We start from the raw sequence: 25,753 nt of genomic DNA, 5'->3' as shown, positions 1-25,753 counted from the left end.
GATGGTTTCATATTACTGTAACTGACTGACATCCATGTTATTATTTCAAAATACTCTATGTGGTTGTTTATAAAATGTTTCCTCTCTGTTCGTTAAATAGCATGCTTTAGGTTATGTTACTGTGAATTTCAGGGGTCTTTTTCTGACTTTTGGTGTATATGTGTGGTGTCAAAGTCATTGATAAACTTGTTCTAGTCACATCATCAATGGCACAGTAACTCCTTTTAAACAAATAAGAGAAAGTGTTGAAAATGTCTAGAAAATCTTTAGAATGCACTGCAAAAAAAAAATTTTAATGAGTATTTTTTTTCTTTTCCTCTGTAAAAAATAAAATAAAATAATTTACCTGATTTTATTTAAGCATAAACCTCACAATGTTGATTCTTAAGAAAAGCAAAAACATGTTACCAATGCGGTAAGAAAATTAGAAATTAGAGCCTTTCCAAGTAAATTTTACATAAAATGAAAATTGTTTACAGATTTTTATTGGAAAACAAGATAAAATTCTGCTTAAGAATATGAAAAAACAATGAACCAAAGCTTTTTGTGTTGTGGAAGGGCCAATATTACCCAGTGTGCTCCGCTGTTCCATAACCTAGTGAGCTGCCTACCTACAGTAGACATAATTTTAAGGCATCATAGGTACACTCCTGCCACAAACACCAATAACCTTAGATTCTTTTGTTAGCGTAGCAAAATGCTATCATCAAAATAACTTAATAAAATTAAAATAACTTAAAGATATAGTTCTAAAATTGCCCTAAATATAAAAGAATGGCGGAGACCATACAACAACTTTAACGGCACAGAGAAAAGATATCGTTGAAATCTATTTCGGAACAATATTTTCCAGCTGATGAACATTGACAGCCAATCAGAATCCATCCTGCTTTAAAGAGCGAGAACTCTGCTTTAAAGCGGCAGACGACAAACCTGAATAAACAGAACTAATCCGTTGTCTGCTATCGTTATAGAAATCTTTATAGTTATCGTTCTCTGTGTTGACAAGCCTTTAGCTTCAAGTCAACTCTCCTATGCAGAGATTGGAGCGCTATTTGCGTTGCTGCCTATGTATAGTGTTCCAATTCAGTCACTTGTGAGGTTGCGTTTCAGTTTAACATGCCACCTTAGAAGGTAGTAGACGGCAATGCAGCTTACTAGGTTTTGGAATCGAACAACTATTTACAAGTATTATTTTTAGTTTTAGCATCTCTTCTGGAATTTAAAACCCACCTGTTGTTATTTTATCACCTTTCATAGAGCTGAAAGGAATGATTGAAAACAGCATGCTGTATTAAGGACCGGTTTAAGTCGTGTTCACTAGCAGTCACACTATAAGAAGCTAAAGTCACATTGAAAGGAGTTACTGCCCGTCTCTTACATGTCATCTTCAACATGTCACCCCTCCATCAAAACTAGTGTTGTTTTTATGTGGCACACAAGTCACTGCTTCACTCACCCACCCTCTCCTCCCCCCACACTTCTCCCCTCCCTCCCTCTCCACCACCTCCATCTCTCCTCTCGCACTGTAACTCTTTACACACTGTCCAGGGGGCTCATGGTTTAGACGGCAGGCCTGGTCCAGTGGTGAGTGGCGCAAGACCCGTTCCCATCATCCACCCCTCTATTTCCATCCATCCCTCTCTCTTTTCCCCCTCCGCAGTCTGCCTGCTTCACTCTTTCTGTCTGTCTGCCTCTGCTTGAGCCGTTGCTTGCTTGTCTTCTGTGTTTGTGTTTTTTTTCTGTGTTGTCCAATGGTCAAGGCCTTGTTTAGATCTCTATTGAGGTTGCATCGGCATGAGTATGACTTTGATTTGACTTTGTCCCTAAGCCTGTTTGGCTGTTGCCTCTTGCTGTTTCCAGAGGTACCGTGCTCAGTTTATTTCTCAACCTGTCAACACACGAGTGAGTGAAGGGGAGCATGGCAAACACTTATAAACATCTCGCTCGCTCTCTCTCTGAAACGCACTTTCTCTTTCTTTGAAAAGTACATACTGTACTTAGTGCTCTACAAGTAAATAATCCCTTTGCATTTCATGCCGTCGCAGCCCTCTTTACCTTTATATATATATATATATATACTCGAACATGCCTGACCTCTTTTGACCTTTCGAAGGCTTAATTCCCTTCATGCTTCAGAGCTTAATTTCATTCCAAGACAAGCTTTGACCTTGTAATGTCACACCAGGAGAGAGCATGATGGGATGCGGCTGCATGAACAATGATTACAGTATGGCATACGACTGTACAAATGGCTGAGAAGCAAGACTCCCGAAAAAGCAAGATGTCTAACAGTCCTTCTCTTATATCCTCTCCAAGTCATGGGAGGAAAATGGAAGATGGATTCGCTGTTATATTTACTTGTGTGTCTGTTTATTTCCCCTTAGATCAACAAACTTTGGAGTTTTTGTCGAGTTTGGACCTCAGATGACTGTTTTCAAACATACATAAGGACTTTAAAACTGCTTTTATTCATCTCTGAAAAGTTTGTTGATCTATTGGTGCTCAACACTGACTAGTTTCTCTACCTTTCTGACCTTGTCACCGAACGCCATCCCCTCTGTTGAAGCTCACGCATGTCACTTTCTCTGTTCAAAGGGTCTGATAGGACCAGCAGGATTGTCTGGGCCTGCAGGACCAAAAGGAGAAATGGTTAGTGCTCCCATCCTCGTGACAACTGACCAAATGAAATATTTTTGAATGTACATCACAATTAACTGCATTATTACTTATATTATCTGATATTATCTTATTACTGATTATATCAGTTGTTGAATTATTACATGCTTAACACATACGCAAGATAGTAATCCAACAGTTTGCTCTGCTAATTCAACATCCCCTAGTCAACCTATCAAAAACATTCACTAATTGTATAAAGTATAAAGTCAAGTGTAATACAGTTCAATATAATGTCTATGCATTTTTTTTACTGTACAGGGGGAAAAGGGCGATATGGGAGTAGCAGGACCAATAGGGCCTCAAGGCATCCCAGTAAGTGCTGTACCAGAGCACAATTTAACATTTTAAATATTGTAACGTTTCCAAACCACATATAAGTGCATTCAAATGAAAAATAGACCATCATTAATGTCTCTCCCCCTTTCATTCAGGGTTTAGTAGGACCACTGGGACTAAAAGGAAATCGGGTAAGATTATAAATGCTTTCTTGATCGTAGTTTGTTTGCAGAATATGTTATTGTGACTTTGAAGGACAATAACATGAGTCCACTTTCTTAAAATAAAGGGATGGACGATATTTCTAAACCAGCATGAATCTGCCAAACTTTTAAGCATTAGCTACTGTTCATTATTAAAAAACGGTGGCTATTTTATTTGTCATTATCAGTTATTATGCAGTATTTAGCCGGGCTCAGACTCGGATAAAGTCAGAATTGCAAGTCTTTATAACGCGCAATTGCATCTGAGTCCGAGCCTGAGTTGTTTTCGCAATTCTTACTTGTTTTCTCAGAGTTTATATTTTGTAATTTTATAAACAGAAATACGAGTTGATATTGTTTCTTGTGGCTTGTTTCTGACACAGAATTAAAAAAAAGGTAATTCTGGCTTTTTATCTCACAATTCTGACTTTTGTGACACAATTGCGAGTTATAAATTGAGGTTATAAGTCACAATTACCTTTTTTATTTTTTATTCTGTGGCAGAAACAAGCCTCCATAGAGCCCGGCTTTATCGATTGTATTTGTTATGGAGGTTTTTTCAAAGACAAGCAGAAGCATGCTGGGTGTAAGAAATTAGAATGGCTACTGCTCACTGCTAGAAATTATGTGTATATTATATACAGTGGGGTCTAAAAGTCTGTGAAAATAAAAAAAATTAAATAAACAAACCTGGAAATAAACGTCTTAGGATTTTGACAAATTTAAAACACAAAAACGACAAATAATGAGGAAAAATGTACGTTTCTGCACTAATTTTCAGTCATTATCGATCAGATGTCCTTGCTTTCTAGATACTCTGTGAATCTTTCTCAAATCATTCTGAATTGAGCATCAGATTTAATACACAGACACACACATAAATGTTTATTCAATTGTAAATCATATTGATATGTTAATAATTTAATTTCTATTTAATAAAATGTATTAAATATACAAAAATGCTAAACAGTCTTTTGGATGCCACTGTATATTTTAATTGTTCATGATACAATTGTTTAAACATATATTCTTACTCCAGAACTGTTAATTTGTCAGTCCTTTATATACATATATTTGCAATTTGTATATTTTAATAATTTATTTGCAGTATATTTAAAACATATTTCTGCATGAAACTGCAAAAACTGACCTATGATATAAACTGCTACATTTTAAAAGTTCTAAGAGTTATTATTATAAAAAGAAGTACATGAATTGACCATTGCTTTTCTGTGCTTTTCCTGTGCTTTCATCCTCCTAGACTGTATGCCTGTCTCCTATTAACACTAATTTCCTCATTTAATGACTGAATGTCTCCCACCTTGAAAGTCAGGACATGTCAGTGCTCGTCCCAACATCCTCCACTGGTTTTGATAAATCTGTCAGTATGCTGCTGCTCAGCTCAGTGGAAGGTGCTGTGGAGGACCCTTGGACACGGTGCTGTTTTTACTCTTGTCCTTTCCTTGTCTTCCTCTCTTTTTTCCACAGGTCTTCCTATCCCCTTTTCCTCCCCCCGCACCCTAGCCTGTGTCTGTGGCTCTTTTTGCCGAGTCGGGCCGGGTCGTCCTCCCTCTCCCCCTCTCACTCCCTGGCCTCCTCCTGCTCCTCCTGCATCCTAATGTCGTAGCCTGGGTTAATACTCCTCCTCTTCCTCACCTCCTATACTTTTGTTCATATCCTTGACTTACCTCCCTACCAACCTGCATTGATTTTCTCCCAATTATACTAATGTACAGAGTTCTTATTGTTCCACGAAAGCCACATCTGGATCTATTTTGAAAAGACACATAACCAAGCAATGTGGGAAATGGCATTATGTCGGTGTAGAGCTCATTCTGACATCCTGATGAGAGTAATTAGGACTCCTGATGTGAGCCAAAAGTTCAGAAACTGTCTTAAGGAATCAGTATTTGTCAAACAGGATTAGAAAATGAGCTCCATGTTGATTCATAATGTAATTTTTTTCTTCCTCCATTAAGTGTTAGAATAACTATCATGATGAGGGCTGTTCGGAATGTTAGAACTCTGTATTAAAGCATAGAAAGATCCCATTTATATAGCTTAAATGTAATAGTTTGCTCCAAAGAACCCTTAACCTTTGCGTGCAGGCATGAAGATGAATCATGAAACACTGTAAAAAGCAAAGCTGTTCTTAATTAGTATAGAATAGGGATGTTGATTAAACAGTTTATTGCCTCGTCAGCTTTTGTACATTAGCCTTTGTCATTTCATTTTATTGTTCTATATGGAATCAATCACAGACTGTCTACTTATTAGATCCAACATTTGCTGCCAAGAATAAGGAATAAAAATATATTCCCTTCAAAAGTTTAGATGTAGGGATCAAAAATGATGTTCAGTCACCATAATAACCCATTACCTTTATTCAGCAAGGACACATTAAATTGATAAAGTACAAGTAAAGAAACATTTATAATGTTACAAAAGATTCCATTCTATTTCATTTATAAATGCTGTTCTTTTTCACAGTTTCCACAAAAATATTAAGCAACACAACTGCTTTCAACAGTTGATAATAAATGTTTCTTGTGCAGCAAAATATCATATTAGAATGATTTCTGAAGGATCATGTGACACTGAAGACTGGAGTAATGATGGTGAAAATTCAGCTTTGCATTACAGGATTGAATTGCATTTCAAAATTCAGTATATTAATTAAATAGAAAACTATTTTTAAATTCTAATAATATTTCACAGTATTACTGTTTTTACTGGGGGGTTTTAGCGTAAGAGAGATCTTACTGACGCCAATCTTTTGAATGGGAGTTTATATGAAATTGAGGCTTCGAGATTTGGCTCCAAAGAGCATGACCTTTTCATAAGTCAGTCGATTTATTTAAACTCATTTATTAATTTTTAAATATTCAGTAAATGTGCATTCAGTATTTTTTATACAAAGTTAGTAGTACTTAAAAAATATGTTTTTAAATACCAGACTAATCACACTGGCTGACCTCCTTTCTCCTTAACCCCTCCACTTACCCTCCTTAAATTATCCCTATACTCATTGTAGCTCAGTTCAAAAGTACATCTACTTTTAGAGTGCCTTATAGTTATTCTTAGTGATGGTGCTTTTCTTACAAGTACTGCTAGTAGACTAGGAGGTCTGATTTTTTTCGAATGCACTGTTGTTTGCAGGGGGAGAGGGGCAAGAAAGGCAACAGGGGGGCCAAAGGGGATAAGGGAGACCAAGGAGCCCCAGGATTAGATGCCCCGTGTCCGTTGGTATGTCTTTCGTTCAACGTGCAGCACTAAGGCAAAAGGAGACTTCACGAAAGCCACGTCTCCTTATGTCTTTGTGTGATAAACACTAACAACTGCCCAAAAGAGTTCTGGTCTAAGTCGTAGAACTACAATGTATATACAAATATAAAGAGACTTTGTGCTCATATATTACTCATACATTACATATGAACTATTGTAGATTGAGATTTGAATTAAAAATGACTAGGCACCAGAACTCTGTATGGGATTTTTGCTTTTCAGGATTAGGACTGACAGGAATTTGGTTCTGATGAACACAGTGGGATGGAGCCACTATTCAATAAATTATAGTTGAACTATGTGGAGTTTACATCCCTGCGGATGTGGCGAACAACTTCCTGTCAGTCTCAGGTCCAGTGTGCTCTGGACCAATCAGACGCTGGACCACAGCGGCCATTGTGGGGGAGTGGCTGGAGGATTAGTTGTTTATTTGATTGATTTCATAAACAGGGTTTCCGAGGCTTTAAAGGGGAGAAAGGTGAGCCGGGGCTGCCAGGCCTGGACGGGCTAGATGCCCCGTGCGCTGTGGTATGCTGCTGTCTATCCCTTTCCTTATTCCGCATGCTTCCTGCCGTCCTGAAGCGAATGCTGCAGCATAGCCCATTCGGAATGAAGAACAAATGAAGAATAGAACAGAAAAAAAGCTTGCATGGTATCTCAGCATTCGTTAACTCTGTTCAATCTACAAACTTTAAAGGGGTCATGAATTCAGAAATGCATTTTTCCTTGATTTTACGACAAGAAGTCATTGTACTATAAAAAAAATCCTGTAAAGTTCCTCATTAGTTAAAAAACAGCTTTTATTGAAACCAAGGGGGAGAGATTTGTTGATTCGGGGAGAGATTTGTTGATTGAGGGAGAGAAGAGTGAGATTTGTTGACCGGGGGGGGGGGGGGGGGGGCTGGGGTGGTATTGTAGGCTACTGTATCATGTGCTGTTTGAATGTCGCGCTACAGCGATCTGTCACATTTAAAAGCGCCAAACCGTTATTTATTGTGTGAATCTCGTAAAAATATTGACAGAATCTGACAGCTGAGAATTTGTTCCATGTCAAAAGTAACCTACACTGTCTTGTCTGTCGGTGTCAGTGTCCTCTTTGTCCACCATTTTTCTCTGCGTGTGAAAATGGATGTGTGGCGTGAGAGCGTGTGAAAAGGGTCAATTGCGCGAGTCTCACGGTCAATGCGTGAGAGTTGTCAGCTTTGTAGTTCCGACAGAAATGTCACAACACACAAGTGTGAGTAACAATCTTTACCATGTGTCACCATTGCTTTGACTGTTACAGATCAGATCATATGTACTCACTTTACTGAAAATTATGAACGATAAATATAAGAACTACATCGCGACATTCATACATAATCCGTTTACATGAAACAAAGTTATGCTTTGTCAACTATAGCTGTAGTAACTCCAAGTACTTAAACTGTATTTGCCACAACAAAAACTTATGAAGTACAGTATATGTAATATATGCATTAATATATTAGATAAACACTTTTCTGTAGCGTCTTTGTTTCAACACTAATATAATGTAACCAGAACAATACTATCTCATAAATACATAAGGAATAAATATAAATAAAGATGATTAATTACCATACCACACTATCACAGACTGGAGTATCCTTGATATTGGAGGTGTAGGTTTGTTGTCTTCTGATTCGAGATCAGACTCTGGCTCAAACATATGGATGAATTTCACTGGTTGGTTTCCAATATTCAACATTGGATGTTTTTAAGACAGATCCATATATGTAATGGCAGAGACGTTGAAAATTATTTGAAAGTGCCCCTATTATGCTATTTTAAAGTTTCCTAATGTTGTTTTAGAGTCTCCTACAAAAGGTTTACATTCATCAAAGGTAAAAAAAAAAACAGTTTGATTTTATCATAATATACATTTGCACATTACCACATTTTCAATGATTCTCAAACGATTCGTCAGATGAATCAATCTCTCTAAATCCCTCCTTTCCGCGAGCAGCTCTGCTCTGATTGTCCAGACAGCTCAGTCTGTTGTCAGTGTGTTGTTAACATTGGTCTACTGCGTACAGCGTGCGTGTCGAAAACAAAAAACATCCATTGCCATAACAACGTCAGCTCTGCGTGTCCTGAGGCATCCTTCACCCTAAACTAAACACAGTAACAAACACTGACGTCGATTTTACCATATCAATACGAGCACGAGTGCAATGATGAAACATTGAAAGAACTAGATATTAAACCTGAACCTCCATCGCAAGGACAACAACGCAGAGGTGTGACGTGTGCCCTCTTCGGCTCGTTAAAGACCACTCTAGCTGCAGCATTTTAGATCATTTGCAGAGGTTTGACAGTGCTGTCTGGAAAACCAGCCAGGAGAGCATTAGAATAGTCCAGTCTGGATCGAACAAGCGCTTGGACAAGGAGTTGTGTAGCATGCTCTGATAGGAAGGGCCTGATCCTCCTAATGTTGTACACGGCAAATCTGCAGGACCGGGCAGTTCTAGCAATGTGCTCTGTGAAGTTCAATTGATCATCAATTTCAACTCCAAGGTTCCTGGCTGACCTTGATGGAGTTATGGATGATGAGCCTAGCTGAATGGTGAAGTGATGAAGTGTTGGGTTGGCCGGGACCACAAGCAGCTCTTTCTTCATAAGATTTAGTTGAAGGTGGTGCTCCTTCATCCAGCCAGAAATGTCTGTCAGGCAGGCTGAGATGCGAGCAGCAACCATCGGATCATCAGGCTGGAATGAGAGGTAGAGTTGTGTGTCATCAGCGTAGCAGTGATAGGAAAAGCCATGTTTCTGAATCACAGATCCTAGTGATGTCATGTAGATGGAGAAGAGAAGGGGTCCAAGCACTAAGCCCTGAGGCACCCCAGTAGCTAGATGTTGGATCTTAGACACCTCACCCCTCCACGACACCCTAAAGGAACTACCTTAGAGGTAAGACTTGAACCATTGGAGTGTGATTTCCGAGATGCCCTTCATCTTTAGGATTTACAGGAGGATCTGGTGGTTAACTGTGTCAAAGTCAGCAGACAGATCCAGCAGGATGAGAACTGAGGATTTGGAAGCTGCTCTTGCCAGTTTAGCAGAAGTATTTCAGTAAGACAGTAATAATGTGAGTTAACCAGTTAGCAGGAGACCTACACAATACAAAACTCAAAACTAAGTATTTTGAACACAATCTTTCAAGAGAAAGCGGTTTGCAAACCCTGCATTGAACTCCGAGATTTGAGAAGCAGTCGTCAGTAAAATAAAGGGAACACAGTAAGTTTATGATTATACTGCTGTGGTACAGTACACTTTCAGATTTAAAACTTTGCTGGATTTTTTCATTCACTTAATAATAGGGGCCCTTTAATATGCAAAACGGTTCCTCAATCATAGCAATGGGCATCTACTTCAAAGTCTTGAATGTGGCATGCCCATCAAAACTGAGTGTTTCAAAGAAAAGGTAAACACAGGATGGAAAATAGCTTATAACTTCTAAATTAGGATGTTTTTTAATGTGAAAATCTTGCTAACATTATAAGTGAACCTCAAAGACCATTATAAAATGTTATTAAAAAATGCAGTTCATGACCCCTTTAATTATTAACCATTTTTTAAATGTTCCAGAAAAAAATGTATATTATTAAAATAATAAAAATCTAACCATTTGTTTTCACCAATACGTTTTTTGTGTGAATATATAACACTTGCTTAATATGATTTCTGTAAAATATACTGTACATATTGAGACTACTTGTAAAATAAAATGGTTGCTACTTAATCAGGTTTTTTTGTGTTTAACGAATGAATGCATGCATTTAATTTTATTTTTGATTTATCTGTATATCCAATATTCTTACACTAACCTGCATATTAACGAAATAACACTTTTCACCACGTCCGTTTTCATCCGGTAAAATGGAGCACCCTGGATCATCACAAATATCTGCATGAAAGAAAGTGTTCAATAGAAATGCCTTGTTGCAAAAAGCAGGTATCTTGACTGCTCATTATTTTCTTACTAATTTACCCGATTGAATTAAGAATGTAAACACTTTGGTTTGAATCATCCAGGTACATAATCATGGCATATATAGATAGCTATATTATTATTATTATTATAGTATTATATATTTATTCTTATAGTTACAGTTTTGAGTGCTGCTTTGTAAGTGCTTCTGTTTGTGTGATTCATTGATTCATTGATTGATTAATGGATGGATGAAGGGAAATGTATGTACAAAAGTGGCTACTGAAATGGTTATGTATACTGTATGTGCACGGATACAAAATGAAATGATTTTTTACTATTCTTCACCTCTCCTCTTTGTTTTAGGGCGATGATGGTCTGCCAGTACCAGGGTGTTGGAATAAAGTGAGTTCTCTTGACTGATCATATTAACATTTTGCTTTTGAAATAATTGCATCCATGCCATCCTTACTATGATATAACTCGTGCAATGAATTCATGATATGGAGGTATAGATTTAAAGTTACTATATTAACTGTCATCTACAATCCGTTAGTAATATATAATCATAATTTAATACAAATTGGTTTATCATTTTCAATCTGCTGCAATATAGTACTTTTATGACCAGTTGTTTCGAATCTGATTTGAGCTTTATTAGCGATTACACTCTTTTCTTTCTATACAACATCTGATAGGAAACAATCTATCCCTCCATTTGCTTGAAAGATGTGTGCTTTGAAAATAACATGTGGTCTTTTGCCTCTTGTCTTGCAGTGATGTTAATTCCTGAATGCCATGTGTGATTGTAAATAGAATATTTATTTTTGTACTTTTTTTGCCATTGATCTGTTATAAGGATGGAAAATACAGCAAACCATAAAAATATTGGCAGGACTTTTGTACAGATGTTTATTTTTATTACTGGTAATGTTTTTTATGTAATGGACTTTATACTGTACCTATGCATTATGTCAAAATGTTTTGATCAAGGAAGAAATATTCTGTGGCAGCATATGCATGATATTTGTGCATTATGTTAACTGATACGTGCCTATTAACTTATTGTATCATGGTGTTTTAATGTGTTGTGTTGGACCACGCTGCACTGATTAGTGGGGCTGGAGTTACAAATTGGCCTTGTGTGTAAGAGGAAACCCTTTGCTCTGAGAATAACATGGACATGTTCACACCAAACCTAATGATCTTACACTGTAACTGCATATGTTTATTGACAATTAAAATGACTTATTTCAAAGTCCATTCTACATGCAGTATAATTATCAAGTCAGTAGTTTCAGTGCATAAATTATAAACATTTGCACTGCATGACTTATTCAGTGAGCATTTCAAACTGTTTTGAATCTATATTCACCTGCCAAATATATTATCACAAAAACTGAATTAGTCTGCTTCATGTAAAGGAAAAAATGTAATCTTCATGCAGTGCTTTGTCTCCATGGGCTTTATGTAAATATGTCAGAATCTTGCCCTTTCAGCAGTTATTTTCTGTTTCTATTTCTATTCTTATCTGACAATTTAATAATAGAGAGAAATTCAATTTACATACAATTTAGTGCTTTTTTTAATGTATCTCATATATTGCTGCTCACTGTCAAGCACATCTTTGTGTTTGCTAATAAGCATCTACACTACTGTTCAAAACCTTGGGGTCAGTAATATATATATATGTATATATATACTGTATATCATTTAAAAAATGCTTCTATTCAGCATGGATAAATACATTTAAGCAAACGTGACACTAAAAACTGCTACATTGTTGCAAAAAGTCTATTTCAAATAAAAAAAGATTCTTTGAACTTTCTATTCATCAAAGAATTCTGCAACAAATCAGCATGATTTCTGAAGGATCATGTGACACTGAAGACTGGAGTAATGATGCTGAAAAGTCAGCTTTGCCATCACAGGAATAAATTTTATTTTTTCTATTGTTTTAAATTGTAAAAATATTTCACAATATTACCATTTTTACATTTTAAAAACATTTTAAATATTTTTCTATTTTAAAAATTCAGCGTCTTGAGCATAAAAGAAAAAGAAAAACATTAAAAAGATCTTACCGACCCTAAAATTTAAAACAGTAGTGTATGTCCCGTTTTACCTCAACTATCAAGTACAAATGAAGAATAAAAGTTAGTATTATAAACTTGCAATTAAGATTATAATATGTTGATTCCCAAGAAACATCAGGGTCATAGAAAAAGGCCCTTAGCTAAAATGGTTTTGTTTTGTGTTCATTCAGTGTTGAAGTCATTGAATTGTGTAGGATTGCTGCTGCTTACATTGACAAGCTATTCGGGTTCCATTTTGCCTGTTAATATGGAGTTAAGCATGGTTTGTAATCATCAGTGTCTATAAACTCTTTATTCGTCTGTAATACCTCATACTAACATGTGCCTTAATGCTTTTACTCTGCCAAAGTAGTTTTGTGACATATCAACCATAATGTAAAAGAAGCTATGCTGTCAACATGAGGAACATAAGACAATAAATGGCTGTAAAAAAATTCAGCCAAAACGTTTCCTAACTTTTTTAACTTTGTTTGCATAGTGACGACATGTTGAAAAATTAACACCCTCTGAATGTTCACATGCTGCAGGTTTGCTTGTTACCGTGATTTGCATCTGACTGAAGTGTGACAACTGCATCAGTAGGTTATTCAGTTATTCTCAGTGTTGGGGAAAGTTACTTTTAAAAGTAATGCATTACAATATTGTGTTTCTCCCTTGAAACGTAACTAATTGTGTTATAGTTACTTTTTATGGAGAGTAATGTGTTGCGTTACTTTTTATCATCTGGGATGGGCTTGCTTGTTTGTTTTGAATAACAACAACAAAAAAAGTTCTGTTTTTGGCAAATGTGAAGGCCTTTCACACCAAAAGTGAAATGAATAAGCCTCAGGCACATTCACTCCTGTACAGTATAGGGCGCAACTCAAACAAACCTTTCAGCTGTGCTGCCATTCTAGCTTGCAGAAGAATGGGACACAGGAGAAGAAACTCCAAAACTGCATCCAAAATCGCATACTGTCTGAGTGTGTACTACATTTGAATTTGAACTTACTTCACGGCCGTTAAAAAAGTGTGTTCAAAATAGTATGAATGTAATCTGGACGTACTACATTCGCCATGCTGTCATTATCACGTGACCTACCAGCATCAATTAAGTCGTTTCGCGCTCCATTTATAAATCCTCTCTCGTGGCCTCATGGGATAGTAAAGTGTCCATCGTATACGCATTTCAGAATATCGCTGGAAGTAGGTCATCCAGGGACTTTTTCGCCTTCTGTTTTTCGCATACTATATAGGGAAGTATTCGATTGTGGATGCAGCGCAAGGCTGTTTATGAAATCGCATACTCTCTTGAGCAGGTACTTATTTTGAATAAGTAATTACTTCAGGAATGCTAAAAATGCACATTCTATATGAGTGTGTGTAGTATGAATGTAATATGGGCATACTAAATTTGCCATATTGTCATTATCATGTGACCTACCAGCGTCAGTTACATTGCTTCACTGCCACTCATAAATCCACTCCCGTGTACTCATGGGATAGTAAAGTGTCCATATGCACACTTCAGAATCTCGCCGTAAGTAGTGTAGGTCATCCAGAAACGTTTTGCCTTCTCATTTTTGAGTACTGTGAATTCGGACATACTTCTATGTCACATACTTTTTTTCGCCTACTATAGTATAGGGAAATATATGATTTTGGATGCAGCCCAACACTCTATTCAGCAACAAAAAAAAAATAGCAAAACGTTTATGTAAAGTAATTTTTGTTTATTCGTGCAGTTGAATTGGATCATCGATGTTCAGCAGCAACGACATTGATTGATAAAGTGAGATTGAATACATAATGTATTTTTTCTAATTTAACGTAATTATTGCAGGTTTGCTTAATATTCTGTGATTGCATTTCACTGTTTTTATTAATTTTGAGGAGTAGGCTTCTGAATCTGTTTTTGAGAGATGAGTAAATGCTTACATTTAGTCTAGTAAACTACAGTAAACCATCATGCACTTACTCCTGATTTCTCTCAACATGGGAACAGGAGAGCTGTCAGTCAATCAATGGGGGAAAAAAGTAACTTGCTTTACTTATGTGAAAAAGTAACTCCGAAATCTTGTAGTAAATGTATACCCTAAGTAATGCGTTACTTTAGGCTACTCTTTACTTGGAAAAAGTAATCTGATAACATAACTTGCTTTTCTTATAATGCATTACCCCCAACACTGGTTATTCTACATGCATGTTGTCTGAAGCATTCTCCATCTCCAAGTCAGGAGTAAAGTGTGTTCAGTGCATTACAAATGTGTGTTTCTTTTATTAAAAGGGTCAGAATCCGTTCCAGCTAGCCAAGAAGTAATCCAGCGGTGAGATTCACGTGCTTCTGGTTTGATCTCCTTTATAAGCAACACAAAAACTTGAAGATGTTTTGGACGATCTTTGAGTTTGGGCTGCTCTTTGGTGGTTGTTTGAAGGATTTCGTTTCCTGTATAACCGTCCTGTAGTTCTGGAAGACCCCAGAGGGGGGCAGATATGAACAGACTAAAACTGACTGAACTACAGAAAAGACGATCATTCAGAAGTAGCCTGTCATTTCTGTCATTCAAGTTTTACAGCCTTTTCTTTCTCTTTAATATTATTCACTATGTGAAAGAAACATTTTAGCACATTTTGTTCCTTTTTAATGACAATGCTATGTACAATTATAATGTTTGTGAGCAGAGGATTCAGCGCAGCTCATTGAACATGCAGATGTGGTGTTAATGTGTTTCCAGACAAACCAAAGAAAGAAAAATCTTTGATGATTCCTTATTCAAACTATCACTGCCTTCTGTTGAGAGTTGTCGGTAGAATGTAACCTCACACTTCACTCATAGTAGTTACACATTTACACTGCTTTTTATTTAAAATGTATGTAGGCTACATAACGGTTGTGCTTGTAGCCTAAAGCATCAACCTTTAAAAATGAGAATAAAATCACTTATACAGCTAAAACCAAAAAGTGAACACGAAGGACTATCACTGTAACTGAAATGCTGTGTGTGTACCAACTTTCACCATAAACCTCCTAAAAGGTATTTAGCAAAAACAGTATTTATTTTATTTTTTTAAAGCTAGTTGCAGCAAGGGCATTTGATGGAGTTGCAACATGCATGTACATTTCACTGCTGTAAACATAAATGTCAATGCTAACTTGATCTGTATATTTTGCAAACTCTTTGAAATGAAAATAACTGAGCGTCGTTTGTTCTTGTACAGAACGGCTGTAGTTTTAAGAATGTATGAGGCAGCTAAAGCAAAAAGAAAAAATTAACCAGCAGTGACGCATTGGCCATTTAATTTATTGTTGGTTCACAACATGTGTGACCTTCAGATAAAGTTTTTGTTTATATTAAGTTTTATGGCTGCGAATGATTAGAGTAAACATCTTCAACTATTTTTGGTTGTCCAGTAGCCTATATTAAAGTTATTGTTATCAATTTCACAGAATATGGAGTGGATGACAATATCACTGCAACCATAGTGGGGTTTGTAAGGGAAAATATACTAATATCCTTACAATAATTACAATAAGGAAAGGAAAATTAGATGTGATAGCAAATGTACCAGCAGCTATTTTTAAAGTAAATGCAAGCATTCCTTACGTTATATTTTGACACCTCTTTCAGATAAAAATTGGTTGTATATAAACCCATTGTATAGTTTCATTAAATCTTCTATTCTGTCAAGTTTTAATCATTTAAGAAGATGTTATACAGATAACATATAGATAACTCATTTAAGCCTAAAGAACACTTATTTTCTTATCAGTAGCCTATATAGGTCATTGTTTTCATCACTATTAGAGGGTTTTTAGGCCTAAGTGAGAAATAACAAATACTTTTAAAATATGTATATTTGTAATATTGTTATTGGATTATAAATGACCGAGGTCTATTGTCTATTTGATTTTGAAGACATTGTGTGATATGTGTAAAAATTAACATTTCATAATGATACTGTACACTCAAAAATAAAGGTTCTTCAATGGGTTTATTGGAGCACATTTTCACTGTATAATGTTATTGAGTCGACTATGTCAGTGTTTCTCAACTTGTGTGAAGTCGAAGAAACAACGACAAAATTTTTTTTAACTTAAAATCTTTTCTGATGCGAGACTTTTATTTTGAAAGACGTGGGTGAACGCAAATGAGATGTTGTCAGGCTATATCTGTCAGTGTCATTATTTTAACATCATTTTACTTGTTACGAAATAAAAAGTCTCTCGCCTCATAAAAAACAAACTTACCTGTTCTGTTAGACTTTGTGCTGTGCTCGCGACGCGCAAATGTTAAGAAAAAAGTTTTTTTAAGTAGCCTATGGGCTGTAAATCATGCTGGTTTATGGCATCAGCCAGTAAAACCTTTATTTTTAAGTGTTCACAGCTGTATGTTTAAAAATATGTATTTCTATGTGTTTATATCATGTTTTCCCTTAGTTACAATATGATATTGGTTGCAAATAGGCCTACTAATCGTTCTGTTCTGACGTAAGATAATCTACAATGCTCATAGGAAGAATGAATCAGATCTTATGCAATCTGTATTAAAATAGCATTAGGTGCTTTTTAAACTTTGGGGCATGCCATGTTATGAAGTGGTTTTCATGTTATCGTGCACAAGGCTTCACTTCTTTTTCTCAGTATAATTTTGCACATTGAAGTGTGTGTGACTTTTTTTTCCATGTCTTGAACAAGAATATAATGTTTGTAGGCTACTGTAAATCATGTATTTTTTTTTATACATTTCCCTGTTCACAAATGTTTTGATCTCATGTTGTTCGACTCTGTACAGTGTACTCTTCAAATAATGTGTCTCTCCGATATAACTATCTTGACTAAATTCAAATTTGTGACAGCATTTTTAAAATGCTTTATAATCAGTTATTTTTCCCATATTATAGGCTTAAACTGACCTTTAATGAGGAGTACACTTTCAAAACAGCTGTCAAGCCCAAGGAACATTAACCAAACTTGCCAGTTGGAGTTTTGAATGCAATTCCTGGATCATTCTGATGTCCACATCACATTTGAGCACTGCTGTCTTTGTTCACCTGCTGCTCACAGATTTCTTTCTTTAGATCATTTACAAGTGTGTTTCATACCAAGAACAAATTATCTGACCGTTTGTGTGATATCTTTGATACTGTTGTTGTTGTATGTAATGGAACATGGATAAGAGGGCATTTATTTCAGTGCTTTTACAGGAAGTGCAAATGCAAGATGAATTACAACCACTTGCATGGTTATTATACGCCTACTTGTATACATTTACATTTAAAGTGTCAATCTGACTAACATGTTACAGTCTGTTTGACTAAAGGTTGGCTTTAGGGTTATATTTATATTTTCCTTCCATTTCCCTTCTTTAAATTGTTTAAAATCATGCATTGAATGAATATGTAAAATGCTATTATTGCTGATTCAATATATGCTTTTGGAGACACTGTTTATAATTATTTAAAGTTTTGTTAAGTTCTTTTTTTTTCATAATGACTTTCTTTTTTTAAGATAGGCTAGCTTTTTTGTTTATTTTTCAAAAAGACATCAGAACTGTATTATCCATGCAGTGAAATAAAGGAAATGGAATAATTCAAATGCACCGACTGAACTGTTCTGTTTGGGAAACAAATGCTGGTTTTAAAGAAATTACAAAAACAGAATTAAAGGGATATAGTTCACCAAAAAAATGAAAATTATGCCATCATTTATTCACCCTTAAGTTGTCCTAAACCTGTATTAATTCCTGTCTTCTGCTGAACACTTCTGCTGATGAGTATAGGGGTGAGGGTGAGTAAATGATGACAGTACTATTTTCCTTTTTAGGGTGAATTATCTCTATGCTTGACACAATAAGAAACATTAAAAAAAGACATCCAAAGACAGAATTTGTCTTTGAAAACAATGTTCCAAAAAAAAGAAAATTCTGAAGATGCTTTTGAGGAATTCATAAAAATTTGCAATAGAACATTAATCTCTTATGACAAGATAGCTCGAAGTCACAATGAAACGTTTCCGTGTCGTGTGTAATGCTACACTGCCACCGCTAGATGTCAGTAAATTCAACAGTTCCGCATCAGCGCTCAGTCTCTCGAGAAGACAGTCCTGTTGTTGCTGCTGCATCCTGTCAGCGCGCGACTCAGACTCAGACCGATCGCTCATATGTAGACAAGCAGCGTTTCTCAATTATCCACAAATAAACAGCTGTGGAAACTGTATTACACCCTGACAGGTGGTAAGTAGTAATTCAACATTTGCCTGTCTGCTGCGTTTAATTTCGTTAAATATCAAATTTGCAGAAAATGTATGTCATATTTTATTAAATTTGCTCGTTTGTAAAGGTCTTTCAAGTTCATAGTCTTAAATCACAGTCTAATTGTTCTTTCATCTACAATCAAATCTCTCGCTAATGCCAGATGAAGTATTTAATTAAAATTTGAATGAGCATATTCAGCTGCTCAGTTCAAAGAATTATTCCTCCATTCATAGTCATTAATGTTGTTCATGGTCTTTTTTTCGTTAATGTACATCATTATTGTCATGTGTTTTAAATGTTAATAAAACAATTTATTACGATATGAAGTATATTTTCCCCTGGACAATAGCAGTGTAAAATTAGTGTTAATAGTCTTTTTCATGCAATATTTACACAAAATTCAGTAAAACATTCAGCCACATGCTTCTAAATAATATTTGATCAAATATATTTTTTAAGGAAACTGGTAGCACGTTATTTTACAGTCCTGTTCCGCATGTACATACTATGTACTTATTATTACAATTACAATAACTGGGTTATAACCAGGCACTAACCCTAAACCTACACCTAATCTTATATTATCCAGTACTTTCTCAGGCAAGTACAAGTACACGTTCTGTAAAATAAAGGATTACATTTTATGGTCACACTTTATTTGGTGTCAGTGTTACAGTGTAATTATGCATTTAAGTACTGTGTAATAACAATTAACCACATGTACTTACTAGCTATAGAGTTAGGGGTAGGATTGGGGTTTGGTTTAGGGTTAGCCGCATGTCATTTATACAGTAATTTATAGTTATTTCTACAGTAACTACATGTAATGTGTAACAAGGACACTAAAATAAAGTGTTACCAAGTAAAGTGTAACCAGGAAACATAATATAGTATTTATAATTATTTTTCCATTTTTAAAAGAATAATATTAATAAAGATTTAGAAGATTTAGAAGCATGAGACTTAAAGGGTAACTAAACACTAAAACAACTTGTTTTAGTTAATTATCTGTAAGAATGGAGCTTCATAAATGCTGTTCATTGATTCGAGTACATTTTTTGACATTATGGTATAAAGTGTTTTAATTTTCAAATCAATGGTGTAAAAACGTCTGAGTGCTGCCCTCTTCTGGTTAAACGGAAAGCTCCTGCAGTAGGGGTACTCTCTGACGTAGAATACTCTCTGACGTCACTCTGTCACGCCCTTGGTGCGAGCTCACCACGCCCTTGGCAGCCCCTGGTATAAAAGCATCTGGTTCCGTCAAAACTACTGTTAGCGAGTCAGGAGTTGGAATTACAAGTATTGAAAACGATCAGGATAGAGATACTGTATATATTAGCATCTAGTTAGCATAGCATTTATATAGTTATTTAGATTATTTCGTATAGCCTAGGTAGTTAATCTTGTCTATCGCTCCAGTGTGCAACCTGCATTTTACGTGGGATTGCTTCTCCAACGCAATGGAGGTGGAAATGGGCTTCTCCACACCGCTGGCGCTGCCAAACGCTGCTCTTCTTGCATGGACTCCACCACCGCAGCGGCGTCATGATGTGAGTGAGCATGTATTTTTAATCACAATTCCTTCTTATTAGGCTAAAGTTAATCCTCTGGTGTAGACAAACGTGTCGGCGGGATTTGCTGATTATCTTTTTCACATAGCAGCAAAATATATTGAACGTAATAGTAATAATAATCCTGGAAAAAATTTGCTCAAAATGACTGCATATAAGAATAATCGAATGCCGAATGCGATGCGGGAGTCAAGACCGCAGTTTGAGCTGGTGTCCACAGACAATTCACCCTCCTCCACTTCAGGTGAAGGTAGGGGAGAAAAGTTCTCGACTTCAAATGACCGCTCTGTTGCAAAGCTTCTTGCGTCACTCCATTTTAGCTAGTTTGACAGCAGATGTCACTGCGGGACTCAGGTGCACGCCCCCCCGCTCAGCCCCGCCCTCGGTTCGTCGCCTCTATCTCCGCTGGGCTCTGCCCACTTTTCCAGCATTTTTCAAATATTGCCAGTGGGTGGAGTCAGGCTTTGACCAGGGGTTTAGTTACCCTTTAAGTACTGTAGATTAAATTGACATGCCCTGTCTAGATAACCAGAAAATCTGTACTTTGTCTTCTGATTGCAGTGGCCAACCAGTGAACAAATTTAAAAGCCCAAAGGCCTCTCTATGGTTCCTAGTCACTCTCTGATCATGGGGAACGGTTCGATCAAAGCTCGTCGACTAGAGGAGACCTGCCTGTCCTCCGGTATAAAAGAGGCCCCTGTTTGGGAATCTGTGGAGCCCCTGAAGATGAGGATCGCCCATCTGGAGGAAGAGTTGGCACGGAGGGACCAGGAGTTCCGTGCACAGGAGAAGCGGTTACAGAGCCTTCAAAGGGAACTAGAGGCAAAAGTTTCCCAGATCGATAAGCTCCAGGACGCCATCGGGTATAACAGCCTCGGGCGCTCCCCGCCGGCACCACTGAGGCACAGCCGCAGACTTCTGAGTGTGATCAACCAGGGCTCCACACGCTTTCACAGAGTGGCTGTGGAGGTGCATCGACGCCTTAAAGCTAAGGAGGGCGTTTCAGCCGAACCTACATCGAGGCACTTCTGCCATGACCACAGGGTCCATCACATCTCCACTGAGAGACCTCACATCCGCAAAGACTCCAGGTGAGTGTGCGGAAACTGACTGCACCACTGGATTGTTTGTTTCATCATGGAGTCACTGGAATACTGACTCCCCTGGAAAGGTGGAGATAGGAGTAAGGTTTAGCCAAGCCTTTGTACTGTCTCCAACCCCAGAGCGGGCTTGAAAGCCTTGATTTCCATAACACACTCTGAAGGGGATGGAGTGGCTAAAAAGAACACAAACCGTAGGCTATTTGTATGCATGGACAGGAATCATTACTGTTTTAATTAAACACGCTCTTGAAGGCAGTCTACAAATCTCCAGCACTAATTCATTCATAAGATCCATTTGAGGTCAGTAGAGAGTTTCAGATGTGATAATGAGAATTAGCCATAGTATAGTACTGAAGACAAAAAACATCTGAAACTGACATGTAAAAAGTCAAAATTTGTCAGCCCTCCAAAAGAAAGAATGAAAAATGTATGCTTTGTTATGCCACAGGAAGTAATAATACACTATTACTACACTATCATTACTCAATTCTATTTACACATTTATACATATAATTCCTAACTCGTACACTGTATTTTTGCTGTCAAAAAATTTTCAAAAAATTGCCAATATTTTAGATTTATGTAGTGCATTCCAAGTCAAGTGATGGCTTTGTGTGAGGAACAGACCAAAACTGAGTAAGAATTAATAAGAATAGGAATTGTTCTTATAATAATTAATACGAATTTCTTAATTTCTCACTGATCATCTTCCCCTCAGCCTCATCATTTAGTTTCGTTCGAAATTAAACATACACTGCCATATAATATTTAGACATTCTTGCACCAGATTCGAATTTTTTACTTAAGTTGATTTCAGTTAGTCTGGTCCTCACACAAAGGTTGAGAACACTTGAAATGTAAAGCATGTATCATAGCACTTACAATGTAGATTGTTTCAAAGCAGCTTTATTGTGATAAACAGGGAAAAAACAATATATTAAGCAAACTTCTTCAAAAATGAGGCAAATTCTAATTCTGCTTTAAAGCATCTCTAAAAAAAACAATAGTGTCATTATTGAGCTGAATTCAGTTCAGTGTTGTTTCAGTTCAGTCCAATAACTGTGTAAAGTTCACCAATTATTAAATGAGTTCAATTCAGCTATAAGCGGCTCTGCAGAAGACAACAGTGTCGTTATTCACATTGAGTCAGTTGTTGATTCAATTCAGTTCAATAACAGTGTCAATGTTGCAAAATTCGTAAATTATGAAACAGTCAATCATGAATTTTGATAGATAGATAGATAGATAGATAGATAGATAGATAGATAGATAGATAGATAGATAGATAGATAGATAGATAGATATATATAGATAGATAGATGATAGATAGATAGGAAGATAGATAGATTTCAACAAAAACATTATGAATTAGTTATTGAAAAGTGTTGTGGTTTTCATTCTCAAAAACTCTTTTTGTTTCTTTTCCTGTAGCACTAAGAAACTGATCAATGAAGCCATCATGAACAATGACTTTCTGAAGAAGCTGGAGCCTCAGCACACTCGAGAGATGGTGGACTGCATGTATGAGAAAACGTACCCTGCTGAGCAGCTGGTTATTCAGGAAGGAGAGCCTGGGAACTACCTCTATGTGCTCGCTGGTAAATTCCAGATGTTTTTACCTACTTTTCATACTTTAGAATTTTTGAAATCAAAATATTTCACTGTACTCCACTGTTTTTTATATTTTTTCTCTGATTTGATTATCTGTGTTTAGAGGGTTTATTAGAGGTCATTCAAAATGGAAAGCTCCTGGGTCAGATGCGTCCTGGGACAGCCTTCGGAGAGTTGGCCATTCTCTATAACTGTAAAAGAACAGCCACAGTCAAAGGTGTGTGTGTGTGTGTGTGTTCCTGTTTTGGTGTATTTTTGTGTTTAAACTAATAGCTTACAGCAAGATAATAAAAAAAATTGTATGAGTAAAAAAGTCATTTTTTTTAATTATGGACTGAACTATTACTTAAAGGATCATTAAGTAAAATTTCTGTCATCTTTTTTTATCATCAATTGTTTGTTTTTTGTTTTTTTTACAATGAAAGTCAGTGTGGTCTAGTGTTGTTTAGGACAATAAATTCTGGACAAAAAAAATTGAAGCTTTCTTCAAAATATCTTCTTTTGTGCTTTTAACAATCCTTTTAAGAAAACTAATAAATCTGGCTAAATGTGAGTGTAGTTCATAATGTTTAAAATATCAAAACATCATATAGATGTGCTCATCTTTTGATCTTTTAGCATATGTGCCTTGTAGACTGTTTGTGTGTATTCCAATGTTGCGGTAATACTGATTAAAAAGCTGCTGTAGGTAATGATGTTAATAAAAATTGCAATGTCAATGTAATAATTAAATCCTCATTTATTTATTTTTTCAGTGAAATGATTTTTCTTCCATTACCTAAAAACTGATAGGTGCATTTAAAAAAAATAAAACTTAAAGGTGCAGTGTGTGATTTTTAGCGACATCTAGCGGTTCGGCTGCGAGTTGCACTAAGGGCTCAGCCCACCGCTCACCCCTCCCTTCCGAAGAAGTTACGGTGTCTAACAGGGGACAAACATATCGTCGTCTGAGACAGCAGAGAATAGCCTAGCCAGAGTAAGCCAAGAGTGTGTAACATTGTCACTGTTTCTGTACCACAGTCCATAATAAACCACACCATGGATAAAGTTTACAAAGCCATAGTCAGATGACATACATAGTCATAGTCAGCCATCAAGGATCTTAATATATAATATAATAATAGTAATCAGCTGATTGTCTCACAAACGTAACCAGCACATTTCCCCCCACATAGCAAACCCATAATACAGCGACGGAGAAGAACCACATGAAACTATATGCAACTATATATATTTTTCTAACAGGGTAGTAAAAGTTTAGCTGGCTAAATATGAGCTGTTACTGTGGCTGAGCTGGTTAAAGCGTAAAGCCTTGTTTAAACTCGACGCGTCCGCATGAGCCCAAAGGTGCGCGCGGCAAAAATGGCATGATTGTAACAGCCTCCGCATCCCCTAGACACCATTTACTACACACAATAGGCTTTTTTTCTCTGATTTTGAAAACTCTTCGCGATCGACTTAAAATGCTTCCAAGATCGACTTGTCGACCGCGATCGACGGGTTGGTGATTCCTGTAACATTACTGTTTTACGGTCAATGACAAGAGTACTAATCAGCTGTCTCACGAACGTAACCAGCACATTTATCCCCACATAGCAAAGCCATAACACAGCGAGGGAGAAGAACTAAGTTACATGAAACAATCCAACTACATATTTTACACCACTGACAAGGAAAAAGTCACTACTCACGGTGTTTATGGCTAGCTTTTAGCTCTCTGAGGCTTCTCTTTCAAGGTAGTGACGAAACGTGCTCTGTAGCGCTGTTTGTTCGCGTTCGGCTACCGTAGAAACATGACGTCTCAATTTGTCGACCTTCATAGAAGGGGATTCCCGCGCCTATGTAGATATAAATGCCTCATTCTAAGGTAATAAAAACATTATGGTTTATTAAGTAAGTTCTTTATACACCACTGAAAACATAGTTATGGATGTCATATTGCATTTCTGTTAATAGATACCCAAAATTTTTACACATTGCACCTTTAATAGTCCAAAAGTCCAAAGCATTTCATTTGGATGCAGTCTGCAAAAAAATTGGATTACATCAAACATGACTTTTTTCTATTATTGTTGACCCACTTTTATTGTAAACATTGGATTTGTGTCATAGTTATAGATTTGTGAAGTGGAACTGATGGTGATTGCATTTCATTAGCTGTGACTCTGTCCCACATCTGGGCTCTGGACCGGCAGACGTTCCAGTCTATCATGATGAGATCCACTCAGGCCAGACACGAGGAATACTTCAGCTTCCTGCGCAGGTACATTCATGCCACTAACATCTGTCCATATTTATCAGTTGTCAACTTCACACACACTAACAAACACACACTACTCTGCTTGGCTGCTTCAACAAACATTCAGCGCTTATTTAAATGCTTGATGTAAACCTTGTCACAAATGCGTATCAGTGCATCATAAATTGATGTAAAAATTTAACTTAAAATAAGGTTGGTTGGCGCAAGGGTTGAATGTGTTATAATGAAGAATTTCTGTCCTTATTTTTTTGTGCACCTTTTGACATAATTTTTATGGATTCGCTTGCATGCTGTTTACCTTTAATGCTGATTAAACATATTGTTCCATTTTTTTAGTGTGTCTTTGTTGAAGGATCTACCAGAGGAGAAACTTGCCAAAATAATTGACTGTCTAGAAGTTGTAAGTTTTCCGCATCTTATTGTGTCTATAGCATTGTCATTTGTTGGTAATGCATATTTATTTCTGAAATTAGATAAAACC

General features: G+C 36.5%; 2 protein-coding genes across 49 annotated transcripts in view; both read left to right on the top strand.

The window, feature by feature from the left end:
* col13a1 (collagen, type XIII, alpha 1) overlaps positions 1 to 18,069 on the top strand; it is a 115,555-nt gene extending 97,486 nt beyond the window's left edge. For 15 of the 44 annotated variants that reach the window (XR_013190708.1, XR_013190695.1, XR_013190705.1 and 12 more), the window contains 8 exons: positions 1,552 to 1,587; positions 2,599 to 2,652; positions 2,941 to 2,994; positions 3,114 to 3,149; positions 6,897 to 7,098; positions 10,353 to 10,422; positions 10,765 to 10,803; positions 11,176 to 11,256. Coding sequence is in view for 28 of the 44 variants with exons in the window: in XM_077197033.1 (XP_077053148.1) it covers positions 1,552 to 1,587; positions 2,599 to 2,652; positions 2,941 to 2,994; positions 3,114 to 3,149; positions 6,321 to 6,407; positions 10,765 to 10,803; positions 14,761 to 14,793 (339 nt within the window). In the remaining 16 variants the exon portion in view is untranslated. Of the gene's footprint in view, positions 1 to 1,551; positions 1,588 to 2,598; positions 2,653 to 2,940; positions 2,995 to 3,113; positions 3,150 to 6,320; positions 6,408 to 6,896; positions 7,099 to 10,352; positions 10,423 to 10,764; positions 10,804 to 11,175; positions 11,657 to 14,760 lie in introns of those variants that run through there. The other 29 variants (XM_077197008.1, XM_077197015.1, XM_077197009.1 and 26 more) reach the window with 6 other exon arrangements.
* A 515-nt stretch (positions 18,070 to 18,584) lies between these two features.
* Positions 18,585 to 25,753, top strand: part of prkg2l (protein kinase cGMP-dependent 2, like) — a 29,141-nt gene continuing 21,972 nt past the window's right edge. For 3 of the 5 annotated variants that reach the window (XR_013190690.1, XM_077196981.1, XM_077196983.1), the window contains exons 1-6: positions 18,587 to 18,706; positions 20,860 to 21,389; positions 22,833 to 22,999; positions 23,116 to 23,229; positions 25,170 to 25,275; positions 25,609 to 25,672. Coding sequence is in view for 3 of the 5 variants with exons in the window: in XM_077196981.1 (XP_077053096.1) it covers positions 20,902 to 21,389; positions 22,833 to 22,999; positions 23,116 to 23,229; positions 25,170 to 25,275; positions 25,609 to 25,672 (939 nt within the window). In the remaining 2 variants the exon portion in view is untranslated. Of the gene's footprint in view, positions 18,707 to 20,146; positions 20,278 to 20,859; positions 21,390 to 22,832; positions 23,000 to 23,115; positions 23,230 to 25,169; positions 25,276 to 25,608; positions 25,673 to 25,753 lie in introns of all 5 variants that reach the window. The other 2 variants (XR_013190691.1, XM_077196982.1) reach the window with 1 other exon arrangement.

This window comes from Siphateles boraxobius, unplaced genomic scaffold (genome assembly GCF_051911475.1).
Source record: "Siphateles boraxobius isolate OS27281-9 unplaced genomic scaffold, OSU_SipBor_1 37, whole genome shotgun sequence".
NCBI classification, from domain to species: Eukaryota; Metazoa; Chordata; class Actinopteri; order Cypriniformes; family Leuciscidae; genus Siphateles; species Siphateles boraxobius.
The sequence above is the reverse complement of the archived record's forward strand: the minus strand, read 5'-3'. Positions and strand labels throughout refer to the sequence as shown.